At 42.9% G+C, this 20,807-nt stretch overlaps 1 protein-coding gene across 1 annotated transcript in view; it reads left to right on the forward strand.

The window, feature by feature from the left end:
• LOC139692481 (tectonic-2-like) overlaps positions 1 to 20,807 on the forward strand; it is a 245,133-nt gene that overhangs the window by 198,974 nt on the left and 25,352 nt on the right. The window contains exon 3 of the mRNA XM_071590698.1: positions 4,375 to 4,497. Coding sequence (XP_071446799.1) covers positions 4,375 to 4,497 — 123 coding nt within the window. The remainder of the gene's footprint in view (positions 1 to 4,374; positions 4,498 to 20,807) is intronic.

Below are 20,807 nucleotides of genomic sequence, written 5' to 3' on the forward strand. Positions count from 1 at the left end.
TGCCCCCACCTATTATCTGTCCCATAGGCTCTCATTTTTCGACTTTAATTTTCTATACCAAGAGCGTAGTCAACCTCACCAATCACCGCTTTACAGAGATCCCCTTAAAATATTTAATAGGGGAATAAAACTTTCGCTGGCCTTAAAATTCCCTGGTGTCATCTTTCCGCAGATAAAGATGTCTGCGGCAGGAATCATCGGCCACGAAACTTCTGTTCGCCAACTCCATCTCAACTTTCATCCACACCGACAATACGGAGCAACTTCTCCGCAGTCACTAAGTTTACGAAGCTTTGGTGTCTATGTGAAATTATCAAGAAAGAAGATCTCGTTATCCACAAAGGACAGAAAACGATGTTATTTTTAATGAGTGTCTTAATAAGGGTCGTGAGTTTATCTGAAAAGATATAGAGTACTGCTAACTTCTCAATGATTCCACTCGCAACTTTACAAACATTTGCCTCAAAATGTTGTAATTTCATTTGGGGAGTTTCAAGTAACAGGGAAACAGCAAATTTTTCTTTTAAAAATATTGGGCAAAGAATATTGAGTTATTAAATTATAAATAATCTAAATTACATAAATTCCTTAGTAATATTGTTAAACATTGACGTGGAATGTCATAAATTATAGAAGATGAATTTTATCATAGAATTCTGCATCTGTGGAAGATACTTACTCCGATTAATAGAGTTTCTGATAGTACGAACTTACTTTTGAAGAAAATTAAGGTCATAGTGCCCAATCGATAAATTTAACCCATTGGAGCCCCATAATCATGGCCCGTTTATATCGTATCAAAGAGTGCATTAATCGCGTGAAATATATTGGAAGTTATTTGTATGGCCTCATAACACTAAGTTCATCGATGAATTGTTCTAATCTATCATGTCCTTGGTGAAATGAAAAGCACAACACATTCGAGCAACTGCCGGCCCCGGTTGCGGTGGGATGATGTCCTCGCTTGCCAACCCAGAGGTCGCGGGTTCGCTAGGGTGTAATTTTTTCTATTGTTATATATAATTGTCAAAAGCCCAATATAAAGGTCAAAGTGCTCTTTAATGCATAATGGATGAATAAACACGAAAAAATATGGGAGACAGAATTAAGTTCTAGATTGAATTTTTTAAACACTAATGGACGAGTTGATTTGCATCGAATATGCATGGCACAACCTATTGTTATATGTTTGATGAGAAGATAATATATTTGGGGAATTATTAACTACCTTTCGCATTTTTTACCGTGAGCAATGCAATAAAGAGCATTCCGAGTATTTATATGGTCTTTAAAATTATTCTAATTAGAAATAAGCTAAATACGTTTACTAGCCCAGTCCATTTAACATCGTTCAAATTCGCACGCCTTAGGCGCTCTTAGCACAGGGTCCGGCGGCCAGCCCATCAGGCGCTGACAAATTTTAAACGGCTAAATATCTTTTATTTATCTTAATTAATTAAAAGGATTAATTAAGTAACGTTAATTTAAAAAAATGGCTTATTTTGCGCCGTGCACTTTATTTTCTTGTGATTTACAAATTCACCGAATACATCACGGTAAACTTTCGAAGAATTGTTGTGATTGTACACACTTAAAAAAACACTAAGATTCCAAAATGATGTTTACTTTCCGATCTCGGTTTCACCACTTCGCAGCAACATCAGGTCCCGTGTTTTCATTATCCTGAACGATGGAAAAATACTATTTGGGAGCAGCTCAAGCAATTTTGTATTTTGTGATCGTATTAGCTAAGTAAATCTAAGTGGTTGTAACAAAGCCCAAAAAGCATAAAATCTCTAAATTAATATAATGTTTTTTCAATGACATTAATTTAAAATGTGGATTATTATGTGCAGTGATCTTCATATTTGTATAAACGAGCAATTTACCGACTACATCCCTGGAGAGCGTTCGAGAGCATTTTGTGGTTGTGACAGCAGCATAGATGTACGATGAGAACTAAAAGGCAGAAACTTTTTCTCTTTAATAATTGAATTGATTATGCAAGTTCCGCTAATAAATGTAGGTTGTTGGGGCAGTGCACATAGTATTTTGGGGCAGTAACAATTTCTTTCTGCTTTCATCTAACTGAGGATTATGGGATAAAGAAATTTCTGTGAATATAGGCGAAGTCAAATACAAATGTAACCTTGGGCGCGTTTTGAAAATTACATTAAGGCTAATTTGCATTATAGTTTGCAATCAAAATTATACGAGAGTTTTCTAGTCTTATTTATATATATATGACACGGGTGGAGCGGTGGCTTTATTTTGTCGGGGCTTTTCTGGGCGTTTGTGGAGTGCATGATGTATATTGTGAAGGTATTTGTCGACGGCTACTGTAGTGTTGCAAAATCAAGTATCCACGGATAGAGAGAGAGTAAAGAATCGAGCGTTTGGTGTGAAAAGGGTGACAGCTGGTCAAGTGAAGGTATTGCTAATGGTTAGTGGCTTTGATATGCCCTGAAGTGGTGAATTTGTAATTGTGAAGTGAGATGTCTGTGTTAAGAAAGGTGATGGTGGAGTCTGTAATTGAAGAAGTGAATTTAACTGTGAAAGAATAATTTAAGGCCGTTAAGAAATTATTTAGGGACTCAGAGCCGTGTCTCCAGAGAATACAAATTTCTTCTATGAAGCGGACCCAGAAAAGAAATTGGATGAGTTGCTGTGATGATGCTAACATCAACCTCCCACCTTTCAGATACCGAAATTACTATGGCCATTATTCATAGATGTCACAACCCTCTGAGGAAGAAGGGACTATAAGTCTCAACCTCGCCCAATTAATTCGATAAATAAATAAATTCACTCAAACTCAAAACAATGGATCAGGCGTTCATCTGGCTCCTGAATTGCTGTAAATGCCCAGGTGTTAATATTAGACATTAATTACCCCGATTTTCACATATTTTCATCCCCCCTCTGCACCCAACACCCTTCATGTTATCCCCACATTCCAAAAATCCCCCTCCTACCTCTTCCCCTCGGAAACCTTTCCCCACCATCCCCTTCCATCCAACGTTTACAGCCCTTTCTATTCCTCAGTTCTGTCCTTCTCTTCCTTGAGAAAGGTGGTGTGGACCACCGAAAATTCGAAACCTATTGAGATTCTTTTCATTTTTGTGCGTGTCTGCGTTTTTGATCACATAATTATTATTATATGATACATATAATAATATATTATATGTAGTATATAATATATTATTATATATACATATAATCATATATTACATGATTATATCTATAATATATGTATATATATGTATATGTATATATATATACATATATATATATATATATATACATATATATATATATACATATATATATATATATATATATATAAGTAGTAGTAGTATTTTAGGGGAGGCGACCGACAGCTGTGGTCATTTGCGCCATAGGGGATGGACAGGAAAGGATGAAGGGTGGAGAGAAACCCGGCGTTGGCATTAGCCTACTCTTTACGAAAGGCGCCAAGGGGTCCGCAGCTTAACGTCCCATCCGACGGACGTCGTACTCACTGAAAGTGCCCTCCACAAAGCACCTCAAGTAGGGATCGAGATAACTCTGAAAAATATTCAACACAGCCGGGATTTGAACCCTGGCTCTCTCTGGGTGAGAAGCCAGTACGATAGCCATCAAACCATCTCAATCCCCATATATACATATATTTATATAATACATACCGTTGAAGTGCTTTACTCTCCAGCGAGAATTCCTTCCACCATATCAAGACAAAGTGTGAACCATATACTCAATTCGGAGCTATTTTTTGGTACTTACACTCCTTAAAGCCGTTCTACCTATGTGCCTTCGGTCGAGTCTTGTTGCTGAAGTCTCGGGAATGGTTATAACCTTAAATCCAACCCGGCAGCTGTTGGACGCTGATTGCCTTAAACAGAGCCGGTCTGAAGCCTGTAGTTTCGAAAGATAAAATGTGATCATTGTCCGTCAAGACTTACGAATCCACACTTCATTCCAGTGGCTATGAACTGAAGGCTCGAAATAAGTCTCGAGACTTGGGACTTGAGACCGAAAGACCAATTGTAGAACAACCTCCAACCAACAACCAGGGTTTAACTGTGTGACCTGCGAGCAGTAGGTAATATATATATATGTACATATCTGCATATATAATACTACCCTTCCTTTATTTGTCTTAATCGTCTTAAACTTGATTCTTCCTGCAGCTTAACTTAACTTCACTTATCTTCTAGTTCCTTAATCGTCGTGAATTTATCGAATCGCTATCTATGTCGAATGTCTGTGAACCCTTCCGAAGGCGACCTGAGCGCATTGAGTTGCAATCAGTGGTGTCACAATACCTTAATCTTCTTGCGAATCTGTTCGCTTTAACCCTCTTTTTCTTCTCAGGGACGTCGTGCTGAGGACGCAGGAGCGGCTGGTGCGGGCAGAGTGGGCCGCCAGGGGCGGCGATCGGACCAACCTCACGTCGGCCGACGCTGTACTGCCCATCCTCTTCGACCGAAGTCATGGGTGAGTACACGTACATTCGGCGCCAGTAACACCATCATCTGGGGCTATTCACATTGAAATTAAGAAGATAATAATTCAACGGAGACTTGGCTCAAGCTAAAATTACCGTATCGTTCACGATGGGACATCTACAAAATTCAGTGAATCAGTAAACGTCTATTTTCTCTCATGTTGGCCAATAGATACTACCTTGATCAAAAAGTTCCCGGAATAACCACCGTGTGGCGCTCCCATCGTTCCGATTTGAGTTCTGTTTTTTTTTGTTAAATTGGTACATCTGTTGTTGATATTCCCTTTAAATCTTAGTGTCATAACTTGACATTTGCACAAGTTACGTAGCCAAGAGTACATCTATCTCTGTGTGTGTTGGCGATTTTTTACAATTGCAGAAATGGATTTAAATTTGCAACAACGAACTTGTATTAAATTTTGCGTAAAAAACGGATTTAGTGGCGCACGGACGTTGGAGACCTGATCACCTGGATTCGGAACGTTGGAGACGGAGGATAGACCATCAGACCTGGATATACCTACAGAAATTTCGACGTACGCCTCCCTTGGAATATTCTACTGGATACTTCTAACCCTGGTTGCTGACATCATTAAATAATCGAGGGACAGCGAAGCAAGGCGCCGGTGGCGCCCAATATGGACATCGTGCCGCTGCCAGCGGACACTATAAGGACTCCTCTCGACCAGCAGCTGGAAAATACTTCTTCAAACCCTGTTCATACTGCCGGCGCTCTAAATATGGACGTTTCCATGCATCAGAACGGGCCGTCTGCCCCTGCCGCGAAATTCAACGACGACTGGCGACACGTCAAGGATCCCAGAGGAGCCGGGAAGCGTAGCGCACCATTCCTTTCCATTGAAGAAGCAACTAATAAGCGCCCGGTAAGTACGAGTAATAAATTCTCACCGCTCGTCACGGATCCGGACACGGACAACTCTTCGGCTTCTGCTCGATGGAGGCTGAAAATTCATCTGCACCATCTGGATCCCCGGCAAGCCGAAAAAAGGAACCACGCCCCCCGGCACTCATCATATACGATGTAGTAGACCACGCGGCCTTGCTGAAACTTGTCCGATCCAAGGCAACGGACAAGTCCTTTACTGCAATCCATACAACCGACTCGACGAGACTTCAACTAAAGACTGCGGCTGATTATGCGGCCATAAAGCAGCTGTTGGTGCAGTCAAATGCACAATTCTCGACCTGGGGCCCGAAATCCCTACGAGCCAATTTCTACGCGGTTCGTGGACTTCCGTGCACCTACCCAGTTGAGCTACTGAAAGAAGATATGGACGCCATGGGGATTCCGGTGGAACGAGTGCATCTGGTGCGGCAGGGAACCTTCTTCCTTGTCGTTGTCAAGGAAAACCCTGAATGGCAAACAAAAGAAATGCTTGCCATAAGATACATCGGCAATTCCCGTGTCAGGGTGGCAAAATATCAGCACAGGGAGCCACAAATGTGTTACCGGTGCACCCGATTCGGACACGCATCATCCAACTGCACGGCAGCCCCGCGATGCTACAAGTGTGCTGGTGCACATGAAGGCATCCAATGTCCGGATACGGAAAGGAAGAAGACTTGTTGCTGTAACTGCGGAGGAAACCATCCTGCATTTTTCAGGACCTGCCCTGTCTACGCCAAACAGAAGGAGATGAAGATGGCTAGCCTCCGGAGGAAAGGCGCACCAACCCAGGGGGCGAAGAACACCGCCGCTGAAACAGAGCTGCCTTCTCCTCAACAGAAGACGCTTGGTACCTTCAACGCGTCGAAGCCGGGAGACCCAACCAACGCAACCCAACGTCTGACCATGTGCAAGCATCTTGACTTTCCTCCACTCTCGACGCCGGCTCCGGTCGCCAGGGAGACAGCAGAAGAAATAAAAATTCCTCTTCTCCAGAAGAGGCGGGCTGCAGACTCGCAGATGCCGACTCCAACTTTGGCTACATCCCTCTCTTCCATCCTGGAAGCATTGACGTCCTCTGCTGCGCTATTGCAACAACAGCTGCAAGCTTTAACTGTCGCCCTTACCACTATTTTCCCAAACCAAAATGGACCATAGGCGAGAATTAAATAAATCTATCATCCTAGCCACATGGAATGTCGGCGGCGCATTGAAGCGAAAGACCCCTGAATTGCTTGCCTTTCTACGGAAGGCAAGAATCTCAATCGTCTGTCTGCAAGAGACTCATCTCCGTCCTGGAACTTCATACGGCGTTCCAGGCTATGCAGTTTACCGGGATGACCGGCAAACAAGAGGAGGGGGCACGGCGGTCCTCGTTTCGCTTGACCTGGCTGCGAGAAAAATTGACCTACCAGCTCGACTGCATCTAGAGGCGACAGCCATTGAAGTAGATACTTCGATCGGCTCTCTCACAGTGGGGACACTCTATCTCCCCCCAAAACGACCTCTAGCCACACAGGATTTCGAAGTCATCTTCTCCGGGTCACGGCCGTCGCTTTTTCTCGGGGATCTAAATGCAAAGAATGCTGCATGGCATTCAATTACACCGAACCCTCGGGGTGAAGCGCTGCTCACATGGGCTCAGAACAACGGAGTACGCGTCGCGGGTCCACATGGGCCAACGCATCAGCATCACGGCAGGAGCGAAGACGTCTTAGATATTGCGCTGCACCGTAGGCTCACGAGTTCGCTTTCTCTCGTGGCGACACCGACGTTGGACAGCGACCACTACCCAGTCTGCGCCTATCTGGGATGCTGCCCAACGTTACTTCCCCCACGGCCGGTGCGATGCCTGGACAAAACAGACTGGACAGGGTACAGGCAGATCCTGTCCGACATTTTACCGGAACAGCCGCCATCACTGACGTCACAAGCTATGCTGGACGAATATGCTTCTGTCATAACAGCTGGCGTGGACCAAGCATTACAGAACACCGTGCCAATAAAACTGATCCGCCCTTCTGGACATCTGACGCTGCCTCATTCCATCCTTCGCCGCATCCGCGAAAGAAATCGGCTTCGACGACGATTTCAAAGAACCAAATGTCCCGCGGATGGGGCACGGTTTAGAAGAAAACGAGCCGAAGTGAGGCAGCTCATCCAGGACCACAGGCAGACGATGTGGGAAAGGAAGGTTGCTTCCCTCCGAACCGAAGATGGGAGAATCTGGAGAATGGCAGCTTCTCTTCGCCACAGCATTCGGATCGACCCACCGATCGACTCACCTGGTGGCCCTCTTATCACGGAAGACGAAAAGGCTGAATTTGCAGCAACTACGCTGGAGGCCACTTTCACGTCGACTCCGGATCCACTGGTACCGGATGATCCTAGCGACTTTCCTGAAGAGGATGAAACAACGGAGGAGGGCACCATGATGGTAACGAAGGTTACCGAAAACGACCTGAGAGCAGCCCTTGGACGACTACGCTGCAAGAAAGCACCAGGAGAGGACAACATCCCGAACGAGGCCCTTCGACAGATGCCTGTCTCGCTCGCAACTCACCTGATTACGCTCTTTACGGCCTGCTTCTCCATGGGACATTTTCCGGCCATCTGGAAATCGGCAAAAGTCATCCTATTGCCGAAGCCGCCGAAGTCCGCTAGGAACGTAGAGAACTACCGCCCGATCGCCCTGCTAGCGACCCTGGGAAAGCTGCTTGAGAGGGTACTGCTGCCACATCTCCTGAAGCACATCGCGGCCTACTCAATCTTGCCGGCATCACAGTACGGTTTTCGAGAGGAACACTCCACCACACACCAGCTCGTCCGTCTCGTGGAACAGGTGACGGCCGGATTCAATCGGCGATGCTGCTCAACGGCGGCGTTCTTTGACATCAGGAAAGCCTTCGACCGGGTATGGCACGCTGGTCTAAGGCGAAAACTTGCAATACAGCGGTTTCCAAATTGGCAGCGCCGCTTGCTAACATCATACCTGACAGGAAGGACTTTCCGTGTCGCCTGGGGACGCGCGCTGTCACAGCCGAAACAGGTCCACGCAGGCGTGCCGCAAGGATCGGTGCTCGGACCGATACTTTTTAATCTATATACGGCGGACCTCCCGGTAGACCTTGGACGACATACCATGGTTGCCCTGTATGCGGATGACGCAGCAATAGTGACCACTTCGCGGAGAGCACACATGGCGGCAACACACCTACAGCGAGCAGTAGACAAACTGCTGGAGTGGTACGCCCTGTGGCGAATCAGCGTCAACAGCGCAAAGACACAGACGATTCTTTTTTCACCTGGAGGACTGCGAGAACCAGGAGAAATCCTCGTGGGCACCGAGGAGGCGCCATGGAAGGAAGAGGTGACCTATCTAGGCGTGATACTGGATAAAAGACTGACATTCAAAAGTCACGCCCTCGCTGCCACCAGGAAGGCAAGAGGAAGACGACTACAACTCTCGCCGCTGCTGCGTTCACCGTCCCTCTCTATCAAGACAAAGACGTATCTGTACGTGGCGGCAATTCGCCCAATCTTGATGTACGCTTCACCGGCATGGAGTGGCAGAATGACTCAGACGGCCTTCCACCACTTGGAGGTAACGGAAAGAGGGGCACTCAATAGTGTACTTGGGCTTGGCTGGAACTATGCCGCAGAAATTCTCCACGCCTTAACTGAAACTGCGCCCATTGGAGATGTCATCAAGACTCGCGCGACGGCCTTTTACGAGGAGCATGAAGGCAAAAAAGAAGAGCACTTGCGGTCGATCGGCGGCTTAAAACCTGTCTCCTGGGAAAGGCACAAACGCCCAAGAGCAGCAACGGGACGGGACGACGACCAACCACCATTGAAAAGGAAAAGGAGTTGATTGGACCTTCCTTCATCGACGGGCTAAGAAGCCGCAAACACAGCAGCTGAATGATTAAATCATCGGGCAGCTGCAAGCCAAGCGTCAAGAGGGAACGTTTTGGCAAAAAAGAAGACGAGACGGACGTTGGAAATGTTGGAAAAGTGTTTCGGCAACGATTCTCTAAAAAAAACGGTCGTTTACCAGTGGCACGAGCGGTTCAGAAGTGGTCGTGAGTCAATCGAAGATGATGAACGCAGTGGCAGACCATCGACATCGAAAGTCGGTGAAAAAATTGATAAAGTAAAAGAAATGTTGGTCAATAACCGCAAATTAACCATCAGAGAAATAGCGGAGGACTTGAACATTGCCTATGGATCCGCCCAAGACATTGTGGTTAATGATTTGGGTTTCCGTCGTGTAGCAGCAAAGTTGGTGCCAAAAGACCTCAATTTCATGCAAAAAAGAGACCGTGTTGACGTCGCAAAAGACATGATTTGCGAGGCTGAATCCGATCCCACATTCATCAAAAGGATCATTACTGGAGACGAGACGTGGGTTTATGAGTACGACACGCAATCCAGACATCAGGCAAGTGAATGGCGTTCACCAAATGAGCCGAGACCAAAAAAACCACGTCGTTTTCAGTCAAAAAAGAAGGCAATGCTGACGGTTTTCATGGATTACAACGGTGTAGTGCATCATGAATTTTTGCCAGAAGGCCAGACAGTAAACAAAGAGTATTATTTGGGCGTTATGAGACGTTTACGTGAAGCAATTCGCCGAAAGAGACCAGAAATGTGGGCAGAAAACTCGTGGATTTTGCACCATGATAACGCACCGTCGCACAGTGCTATCATTATTCGTAATTTTTTGACGAAAAATGCAACAAATACCATCCAACAGCCACCGAATTCACCTGATTTGGCTCCCTGTGACTTCTTTCTGTTCAATCGAGTTAAAAAACCATTACGGGGAACGCGTTTTAGCAGCCGAGAGGAAGTAATGGAAAAATCGCAGGAAGCACTGATGGACATACCGAAAACCGAATATAAAAAATGTTTCGAGGATTGGATCAAGCGCTGGCATAAGTGTGTTGCAGTCGATGGGGATTACTTTGAAGGGGACAATATAGATTTAGATGAATAAACTTGTATTTTTAATTTTCTGAATAAATTCCGGGAAATTTTTGATCAAGGTAGTATGCCAACATGAGAGAAAAACATTTCATTCAACACTTGATTGATGTTTGGTTTTGAAAACGTCGTAACAATATTCAAGCTCGAGATGGATTTTGGACTGCTTTATTGTCAATTTATCATTAAGCATTTGGACTGCATTTGCACTGACTACGAGTGCTTTGTAATACTTAATCACAAGCTGCGCCATAGCACGGGCCACGATTGCATGTTGTTGAAGAAATCTTCTCTTTCGTGATTGTCAATTTTACCAAATTTGATATAAAAGATGATCATTAGCCATACTACCTTGATCAAAAATTTCCCGGAATTTATTCAGAAAATTAAAAATACAAGTTTATTATATATACATATAATCACGGCTACAATTTACGGTTATTGACCAACATTTCTTTTACTTTATCAATTTTTTCACCGACTTTCGATGTCGATGGTCTGCCACTGCGTTCATCATCTTCGATTGACTCACGACCACTTCTGAACCGCTCGTGCCACTGGTAAACGACCGTTTTTTTTAGAGAATCGTTGCCGAAACACTTTTCCAACATTTCCAACGTCCGTGCGCCACTAAATCCGTTTTTTACGCAAAATTTAATACAAGTTCGTTGTTGCAAATTTAAATCCATTTCTGCAATTGTAAAAAATCGCCAACACACACAGAGATAGATGTACTCTTGGCTACGTATTTAATTTTTGCCAGAAGGCCAGACAGTAAACAAAGAGTATTATTTGGGCGTTATGAGACGTTTGCGTGAAGCAATTCGCCGAAAGAGACCAGAAATGTGGGCAGAAAACTCGTGGATTTTGCACCATGATAACGCACCGTCGCACAGTGCTATCATTATTCGTAATTTTTTGACGAAAAATGCAACAAATACCATCCAACAGCCACCGAATTCACCTGATTTGGCTCCCTGTGACTTTTTTCTGTTCAATCGAGTTAAAAAACCATTACGGGGAACGCGTTTTAGCAGCCGAGAGGAAGTAATGGAAAAATCGCAGGAAGCACTGATGGACATACCGAAAACCGACCGTAACTTTTGCAAATGTCAAGTTATGACACTAAGATTTAAAGGGAATATCAACAACAGATGTACCAATTTAACAAAAAAACAGAACTCAAATCGGAACAATGGGAGCGCCACACGGTGGTTATTCCGGGAACTTTTTGATCAAGGTAGTATACTATAATTCTCCTATCGTAAAATTGCTGAAGTCGAGAATCAACAACACATGGTACATCATTGTGCTAGATCTAATTATTTCTATCATTTCTTTGGGAGCCCACCGTTTACGGTAGGTTCTAAATGGACTTAAAATTAAAAACCCTGCATTACTTAGTATCACCTAACAAAACACAACCTGACCCCCCAAATGATGATAATGTAACTGGATTTATTATTTCATGATTTTCACAAACAAATAATGGGATAGTGCCCTTGCGTTTAATGTGGTACTCGTGCATCAGATGAGATAAACTGATTTACCTTATCCATTGAAATCGTTTGAAAGATTATCTCCCCAGACATAATGGAACGTGACCTCTCTAATTAACATGAATGTTCAGTCGCATCATTTATCTCCCGGCAGTAGGAGAACGAAAAAATCACGATTCTCCACGCGAAAGCGTTGCCAACGACGAGCTCTTTTGCTTGGCGTGCTGCCTGGTCGAGACACGCAAAGCTTGCTCCCGCGCGGTGCCACCGTGAGCATTGTTTTCTCGCCCTATCCAATGGAAAAATTCACGTCCCCAACGTACCCAAGAAAGTGCTGTTTGTCAGTCAGCGTAAGACTGAGGGACATAGGGCTATTTGCCTAGATCTACATTTTGTGTAAACGTGTAGCTGAACGCCGTGCATCAGTAGACTCTAGATGTTTGATCTGCACAATGTAACGGTATACCGACATTGAATCGATATGATATCATCTCTGCCAGATTTGTATATCGGTTGAGGAACCAATACGATACGTCGAGGGTCGGTAGTCATACAACATCGACAATGTGGCCCACATTGTGGATATGAGAGAGATGAACTATGTAGACAATTTGGAGTGATATTTAGAAGCCCTATCTGCATAGCAGATAAACATACGATAATAGGTCTTCCATTCCACGACAGTAGATATGCTATCAGTGAAACGCACGACCATAAATGTTCCCAGACAATATGGATGATTTCTTCGATACATGATGTAAACGATATTGTCGATATTTTTAATACGCTCGAGTTTAAAAGGCTATATCTGGTAGATTTTGAGTAAGATGACATTGAGGTGAATTATTTTATATAATTATACGCGACTGATTAATTACTTACCGAATCACACAAGTTGTCATAAAATTAAAGGCTTGAATTTGGGTTATTTGAGGCTTCAATTTAGGTTACATATCGCTCCTTTTCCCGAAAAAGCAGGTACATTTGTGCCGTCATACCTTTTCTTCTTAATTGTACAGTGATATTGCTTTGGAGAGTATTGTGTAATGTGATTTGGATAGAGTTGAGTATGAAGAAAGTAGAATCGTCGACTTTTACTGAGATTCAGAGGAGCGCTCGCCACTTGGGCAATAGGTCATTCCGTCAAAGCTGCTACTCTTTGATAGCGCTCAGTCGTAACTTCAAAATGAACCTACTCAGCTGGATAGAGTTGCGTCAAAATTTATTTTTTATTTTTTCTTGCTCGTCCAACTTGGCCGGGCCTCCATTTAAATTAAATTTGTGAGCATAACCACTAAAACGCTCCCCTCGTTACCTTAATGACTTGACTCCGTCGAAACCGATGAAGAGGCATGGTGGAAAATAACAACCGGCAGCTGAACACACCCCCGCGGCCTCACAGAAAAGACAATGCAATTATGGAAAGTCGTTCCAAAAATGACAGTCACTTTAAGGCAACAAGAGAGACACGATTTTATTCAAATGTTTCGTATATCTGCACACTTTTGAGGGAATAAGATAATTAAACATTACTTCAAATGACATCATTACTATTCATATAGTAATACTTCAATTAATATTGCATAAATGGGGGGTAGGCAACTAATTGATTCCCGCTCTTACCTCTAGCAGTTTGATTTTTCACATGTGTCTCTGGGAAATATTTTTCGTGTTGACGCTAACTTCTTCACGATCAGCTGTGAATGTACCATTCACTATAGTTAACTCTCTATATTAGCCGAATTATCTCGCTCAAGAACGTAGGAATATTATTAGTCTTCAAAGCTAAACATTAAGTTGAAGAAACCAGATACAGGATTCGAATTATTTACACATTAATGACCGAAGTCATAATGGCAGCCGTTTCTTGAAGTAATAATACATGTAATATTATGTTAGAAAACATCTCGAAGCTCACCAAAACTGAATAATCGGTCATTAAATTAATCCTTGCATGCAATTATGTCTCATTGTACATGGAGTAATTATGTTTAAATGCAATGTTCCAATTAAGTTATTCTTCTCCTTGGATGCACATTGTTAGAAAATCAAATTCATATTTTTAATATAATTCGTTTTTTCCGCTAAAACCGGAATATAATCCCTCAAAAGTGCAATCATAAAAGGATATCTACATGATAGCTATAAGTTACGTACCCTGCAAGCCACCACTATGGCACTCGTATGCGGAAAGGGGAATACACACCAGACTACTTTTAACACGAAATACTTTACCCCTCTAGCGCGGTCGGACAACGTCATTCTGTTCCAATATTGTTCGTGAGAAAAATCTTAAATCTATCTGATCTACACTTAACCTATCTAGTTTTATTTACTGGATCTCTCCTATAGTTGGACGATGGGACTAATGATGCATTTTGGACTTCATCGCTTGAGGGATCCCCTTCCAATATGTATACAGGGTTCATCCGGAAAATAAGTGTACTGAGCTCTGGAAAAAAAATTTATTACACTTTTACATATCTTAAGCTAATAGTCCTCAAAATAGGACCCTTGTGAGTCGATACACTTGTTCCAGCGGCGTTCCCATTCCTGGAACGCTCCCGCGAAGGCATCATCGGGAACCTCTCGAAGACTCGTCGTCGACCTCTTCTCTGCCCTCCACGAACATCTTGTGCCACCGAAAGATCATGTTTCTGGACATGGCTGACTCCCCGTAAGCCTGGTTAATCATACCGGCAGTTTCGGTAGACGATTTCCCAAGCTTTACCGCAAATTTGATGGAATAACGCTGCTCCAAAAACTTCGGCATCGCGTTCCGTGAGGTGGGTCGAGCGTGGAGGTTCGCGTTAACAGAGCTCCTCACTACACCACAGCTCAGAGCCGACTGCCTTTTTCAGCGTCGCTTGCCAACATACCCCCCTCCAATCTCAGCCCGTCAGAGCGGTGCTGGGCGCGCCTGGAGCGGCGCGCCCAGCCCAGGAGTCAGTACACTTATTTTCCCGTCGAACCCTGTATGCTAGTGATTTAATCTGGAACCTTCGCTTCGTGAGTGATTTCCAACTAAATTCCTCGATTAATTGTGATACGCTACTCAGTTTATCATAACTACATTTTACAAATCTAGCTCGTCTAAATGAGACCTAACTTGAAACCTAACTGGCAAAGATAACATTTCTTTTTTACCCTTTCATCACATTTACCGAGTATTCATCTAATAAATCCTAATTTTTTGTTAGCTTGTCCACATATTTCCCGTATTTGTTTCACCCAGGAGAGGTCGTGAGTGAGAGTAACACCTAAGTATATTTAATCAAATCAACACATTCCATTGCAGTGTTCCCGATTCAGTAGGCGTTCGGGAGGGAATTGCTCTTTTTCCAAAAATTCATCACAATGCACTTTTTACGTTTATTTCTAATTGCCAAAGGGCGCACTAACGTTGTATAGCATTAACGTTATCTGATAAAATTTCTTTATTCTCACGATTGCTAATATCTCTATAAACCACTGCATTATCGGCAAATAAACAAATATTACTCTTAACCGTGCATTTAATGTCGTTTACGTACAGAAGGAATGTAATAAATAATAAAGAGGGAACACCTGAAGTGACTTCTACTGTGTTTGCACCAACACTATCTATGTTCTCGGTTGCTTGACTGGCTCAAGCACTTGACCAGACAGCGAGGGATCCGAGTTCAAATCCCGTCAAGGCGAATGATTTTTACAATCTAAAATTTTTGCATTCTAATGCACACAGCGGATGACTCCGTTAAAAGTTACTCTCGTGACTTTTTCCCCAGTTTCTTGTAATTTGACGAGTATTTGATGGAAAATTTATTAAATATATATAAAAACTACTTCCACAGGAACATTCCTCCCCGTAACCAAAGATATCACAAATAATAACCGCAAGTTGGATCTCGGAGAATTTACTCTTTCGGAAACCATGCTCGTTGTTCACCAATAACTCTTAAATATCGATGTGTCTCATTGTTGAATTAACACTTACATGTGTGTTCCATAAACTTGCATGATATGTGTGTGAGAGAAATACTCGTAGGTCTTTAATTACTCGGCTACAAGGGATTGGTGGCATGTAGATAAATTTTTATCCATTCGAAATAGTTTCAATATGATTCGATTGCTTCGCGGCTTGCTGGAATTTGAAACAAGAACTCCGAACCTAAATGCAAGAATCTAATGTCTCAAATGAAAATTTTTTTGGATCTAGTCTGTGGACCATTTTCATGTAAAGTAAAAAAACTCTGCGCTTCCTCATAAAATTGTCTTCATTCTGCGACCAGGTTCCATAATAACGAGTAACCATGACTTTGAGAAAGATCTTCAGATTCTGTTCAATCACTGCGAAATATAATCTGGTCGTATAAATAATTAGATTTGTATACGGAAACACAGAGTGTTATTATTCTACCTCATTTGAATGATAATTATCGTGAAAGTCATTTCCTTCGCTTCTGCTGGCATCGCGACCCCAGCGAAATCTTCCCTTTTTGGAAGTGAGGCGGCCCAGTGCGGTGCTCGGGGGGGCGTTGATGGCGCCGTTCTCGACTCTGGTACCCATCCACCCCGCTTCACTTCGTGGCATCCCAAACGAAGCAAACGCACATTAACCCCGCGGCTCTCTCCACCCCCGTCCGACATAGCGACCCTAGTGTTCGACCGCCGGGGAGGGAAAAATAAAAGAAAAGGAAACCGTAATTCAGAATTTTCGAGATCGCCGAAATAGGGCGTGTGCGTCTGTAGGTGTTTGTGTGTGTGTGTGTGTGTGTGTGTGCGCGCGCGCGTGTATGTGTTCCTACGCCCTTCCTCGTTGAATAACGGCCCCAGGATTCCCATGTATCGGCGAGCGGAGACATTTATTCCCGGCCGGACCTAAGACCCCCTACTCCCCTTCGTTCCTGACCGCCGCGTTTCCTTCCTCTCATCATCCCTTACGAGTCCCCCCTCTTTCCTCCCTTTCCAACCCACCCCCATCACACACTACCTCCCTTACACAGCCCCCCACTTCCTTCGTCGGGCTTTTGCCTGGAATTCAGATTGGCCATAATCCTACGACCGCAATGGCCATAAGCCTCACCTCCCCACCTCCCATTCCCCTCACTTCCTCCACACAACCTGCCCCACCCCGCACCCCTCTTTCTCAGGGGTGCTGGGAAGTAGAGAAGTCTTTCATCATCCCTCCCCTCTCTCCCGTATTCACCCCACCTTCCATCCAGCGTTACGCTATCTGCTAATACGTTTGTTACCAACTGCATTTAAATACATTTTGGTGCAGCAGTTCAAGAAAACTTTTTCTCGTACATTTTATTTTCACATTCGAATAGCATGACAGCATTTTTTTAATATAAAAATTATACTAAAACAAATAAAAGCTAGGAATCCTCATTACGAGTATATGCTTATTATTTACAAATTTATTCACTAACTGGACGAAACTAAAATCGTGAGTATGTGTAAAAAAATGAGTGATGACATTTTTTATGTAGGAACGCTCTGATGGATGCACCCAAATTTCTTGTTGGCTGAATTTCAAAATAGCTGCTCTCGAATGCAGCCTGAAGAATCCGATGATAATCTGAAGATTAAATTTGTACAATTCCGCGAAGAACTGCCATGCAAGAATAATAACCCTACAATATCGGTAAATGCATTTGTTGGCCTCCTGTAATTGAAAATTCTGGAAACTCGAAGGCTCAATGCCAGATTATTTTCTGGTAGTCACCTGAAGCAAGAGCAACCGAGTAGACGCGAGAAACAATATGATATTACAAAATGTGAACGACTTTATTCCTGAGGCAGGCTTTCAAAAACTGCAAGAACCTGAACCCGCGTAAAATAACGTAGTTATATGACGTTAACTCATTCATTTTGGGGTTGAGCTCGGCGTCGCACGTTTTTATCGAGTGCTCAAAAATGTTGGAAGTATTTATTTTTTATTTGTTTTGAACCCACATCATGAGAGCACACATACATATTTAAAATATGTGGAAAAACGGAATAATAATATGCAATGAAATTGTGTGACAACCTCATAGGACAAACGGGAAGATAAATTGAATACACACTGGTACAGGAAAATAATTCTCGAAAGTCGAAATATGCATCTCCATCACTTCAGGCATGGAAGGGCCACGTCATGCCATACAATGGCATGACTTGGCCGTTTGAAATTTACATATGCGCACTTTATGGAGTCACTAAAACTGGCAAATTGTGAATAGCTTCTAATTACAATCCCTCATGAATTAATCGACTGAAATAGGTTTCAATTTTAAAACCTCGATTTCAGGAGATACAAAGAATTGGAAAATGAAATGTCTTGAAATAAATCAGATTCAGGTGCAGAAATACAGCTACGAGAAGACTTATGGAGAAAATAAATGAGTATACGTATAGTCATGCTCTACTCTCTCTCAGCGTACTCTATGAGCATGAAGTAGATGTTTAGCGATGCGGTATCAACAGGTATGGAAGACAGGAGAAAAATTAATATCAGTCAAACGGATTGTGATATCGTGAATCAATATTTGAAACAGAAACACATGGAAGGAAAGGAAATACAAGAAAATGAAGGAAATTCAAAATATTCAGAGAAGCACCTTCCTCAGAACAGCTTGACAGGTGAACTTGGAGAAATTCGGTTTGGGAAGGAAAATGCCAAATCCATGGACCTACCTGAATGTCATTCTAAGCATACTCCGAATGCCATAGCGACTTTCGCATGGGATGGAAAAATAGCTCTTCCAGGTCACAGAAAGTGAGGACAGAGGCCTGCGAGAGGAACTCACGAAAGAAGTAATTTCGCTTTTGACTCTGGCTGAGTGGAATCTTTGCAGAATACCCCCTGGAAATACGAACTCGTATTTCATTAGTCAGAATTTCTTTCTTCGTCACGTTGATTATTCAATGTCTAGATGCTTCAAGCTTCGAAAAACCAACGTTTCATTTATTTTCCAGGCTAATACGCCAGCTTTGCTAGATCAGATGGAGACGAAACTTTTGAACAAAAGCATTGAGCGCGACAGATTTCAGGTGAAAATATTGATCACAAATTATGATTATTCTTTGGTTGTAACACCGAACATTCGTTTGCATTCGTTTATCTTGATCCTCGCCACCATTCGGAGGGGCAACAGAGAGGTTTTTTATGCCTATTTTGTGAATGACTTGGCAGGTTTAAACTCGAGGAAGAGTATGCACGTGTCTTTGAACGTTTAGGAGAACGAAAACGTGGCGGCATTCGTGTCTCAGGAGGGTTTGAGGGAGACGACTCAGTTTAGCTGCACCCAGCCGGAGCGGGGACGACGGGTGGCGAGCTGTATTAATTCATCCTGAGCCGACGCTCAAGTCAACTCAACTCAATAATTAAGCATAGACCATTTCATTAAAAGACTGTGATCGGACGTGTGTCAACGAGAGTTAAGAAAGGAATATGTCGTTGTGCATTCGCCTTCTTTGCACTTTAAATGGGTACATCGTAATGAACTTGTAGACCTCACATAATAACTAAACTTTGAACTCGGTTTCGATCTCGGGTGAGTATATTTGCGAATTTTGGTACGAGCCGTCACGTACACAAACACAGGCACTACCGTCAATTCACTTGGACCTCGCAAAACCCCTTCGCTCGCCTCCCAGTCCGCATTTCTCAAACCTTCAGACCCGAACATCCCTTTATTTCACGCCCGTTGAAGTTTTAATGCGGTTCCGTACCCGTGGTGTCTTGTCTGCCCCTTGCCCACGGCGTCGCCTCACTCCCCACCTCCCGGGAAGGTTAGAAGGTTTGGACCCCATGCTGCGAAAATAAATAATGAGAAATGAGAGCGATTTCGCTCTCGTAAGAACGTTCGGGCGCGGTCGGAGGGAGTGACGATGTGGCGCGGTGACCTTTTCTCAAACAAGAATAAACGGGAGAAGCTAGAATGGGCTCCCCACCGCTTCGACGCGGCATTGCTGCCTCTCGGAAAGGATTAGTAAATGAAAAATAAATAGTAATTTCGGATGTTATTTTTTTTCTCCCATGAATCTACATTAAATGATTGCGAGACTTCAAATCACAGTCCATAAATGCCTTCAGTTGTTATTATATTTAAGAAATGCCGAATTACTCCCCCGTCATACCCATTAATTTAGTTTCGATTCAGGAATAATACTTAAATCTTAGGCATTAATACAGGCTGGATTATTTCAGCGTGGTAAAGAATTATTTAAAATGAACCTAAATCAGATTCTTCTTCGTGACAGTTCAAGATCTCTTCTGCAAATCTTTGTCCCTCTTATTCAAAATATTTTGCATATCATCCCCTCCATCTATTTCATTTGTCTTCCTCTTGCTCTTTTCTTGTTTCTAGGATGTGCCTTATACCCTTTTTAACAACTTTGTTTCTTCTATCATTCTTATGTTTTGTATGAATTCTTACTCTTTTTGCCTGATTCAACCATCTATTTACTGAATACGACACATTTCTGTTGATGTTATTAGTTCGTGTAATTCGTTGATGTGTAGTTCTAAATATTTTTATTTGCTAGGAATTGCTTTTTGTATCGTCTTCATTGTGTCTCCTCTAGTCCCTGTCGCATATTGGCTTCATTGCCCTTTTAACTTTTACTTCACTATCATCTTCCCTTATTTTTTTCTATCCATCTAAATCGAATTGATTTCTTCAAGTACAAAATGATCGCCCTCGAACGCCCTAAAATACCTACGCACTCCAATTATGAGCCTTGATTCATGTGCCCGTGTTAATTATGCTAATTATCCTTAAAAAACCATCTATGTTATGAAAATATTTTGAATAGTTATTGATGCTCTTGCTGCCTTTATTATATTTGTTGAGTACGAGAAATCGTTGTAATTCATGTTCGAGATTCATTCAAGTGGTCGAAACGATTGTTACACACAGCTTCGATGAAAATA

This window comes from Hetaerina americana, unplaced genomic scaffold, assembly GCF_022747635.1.
Source record: "Hetaerina americana unplaced genomic scaffold, ioHetAmer1.1.p SCAF_4, whole genome shotgun sequence".
NCBI lineage: Eukaryota > Metazoa > Arthropoda > Insecta > Odonata > Calopterygidae > Hetaerina > Hetaerina americana.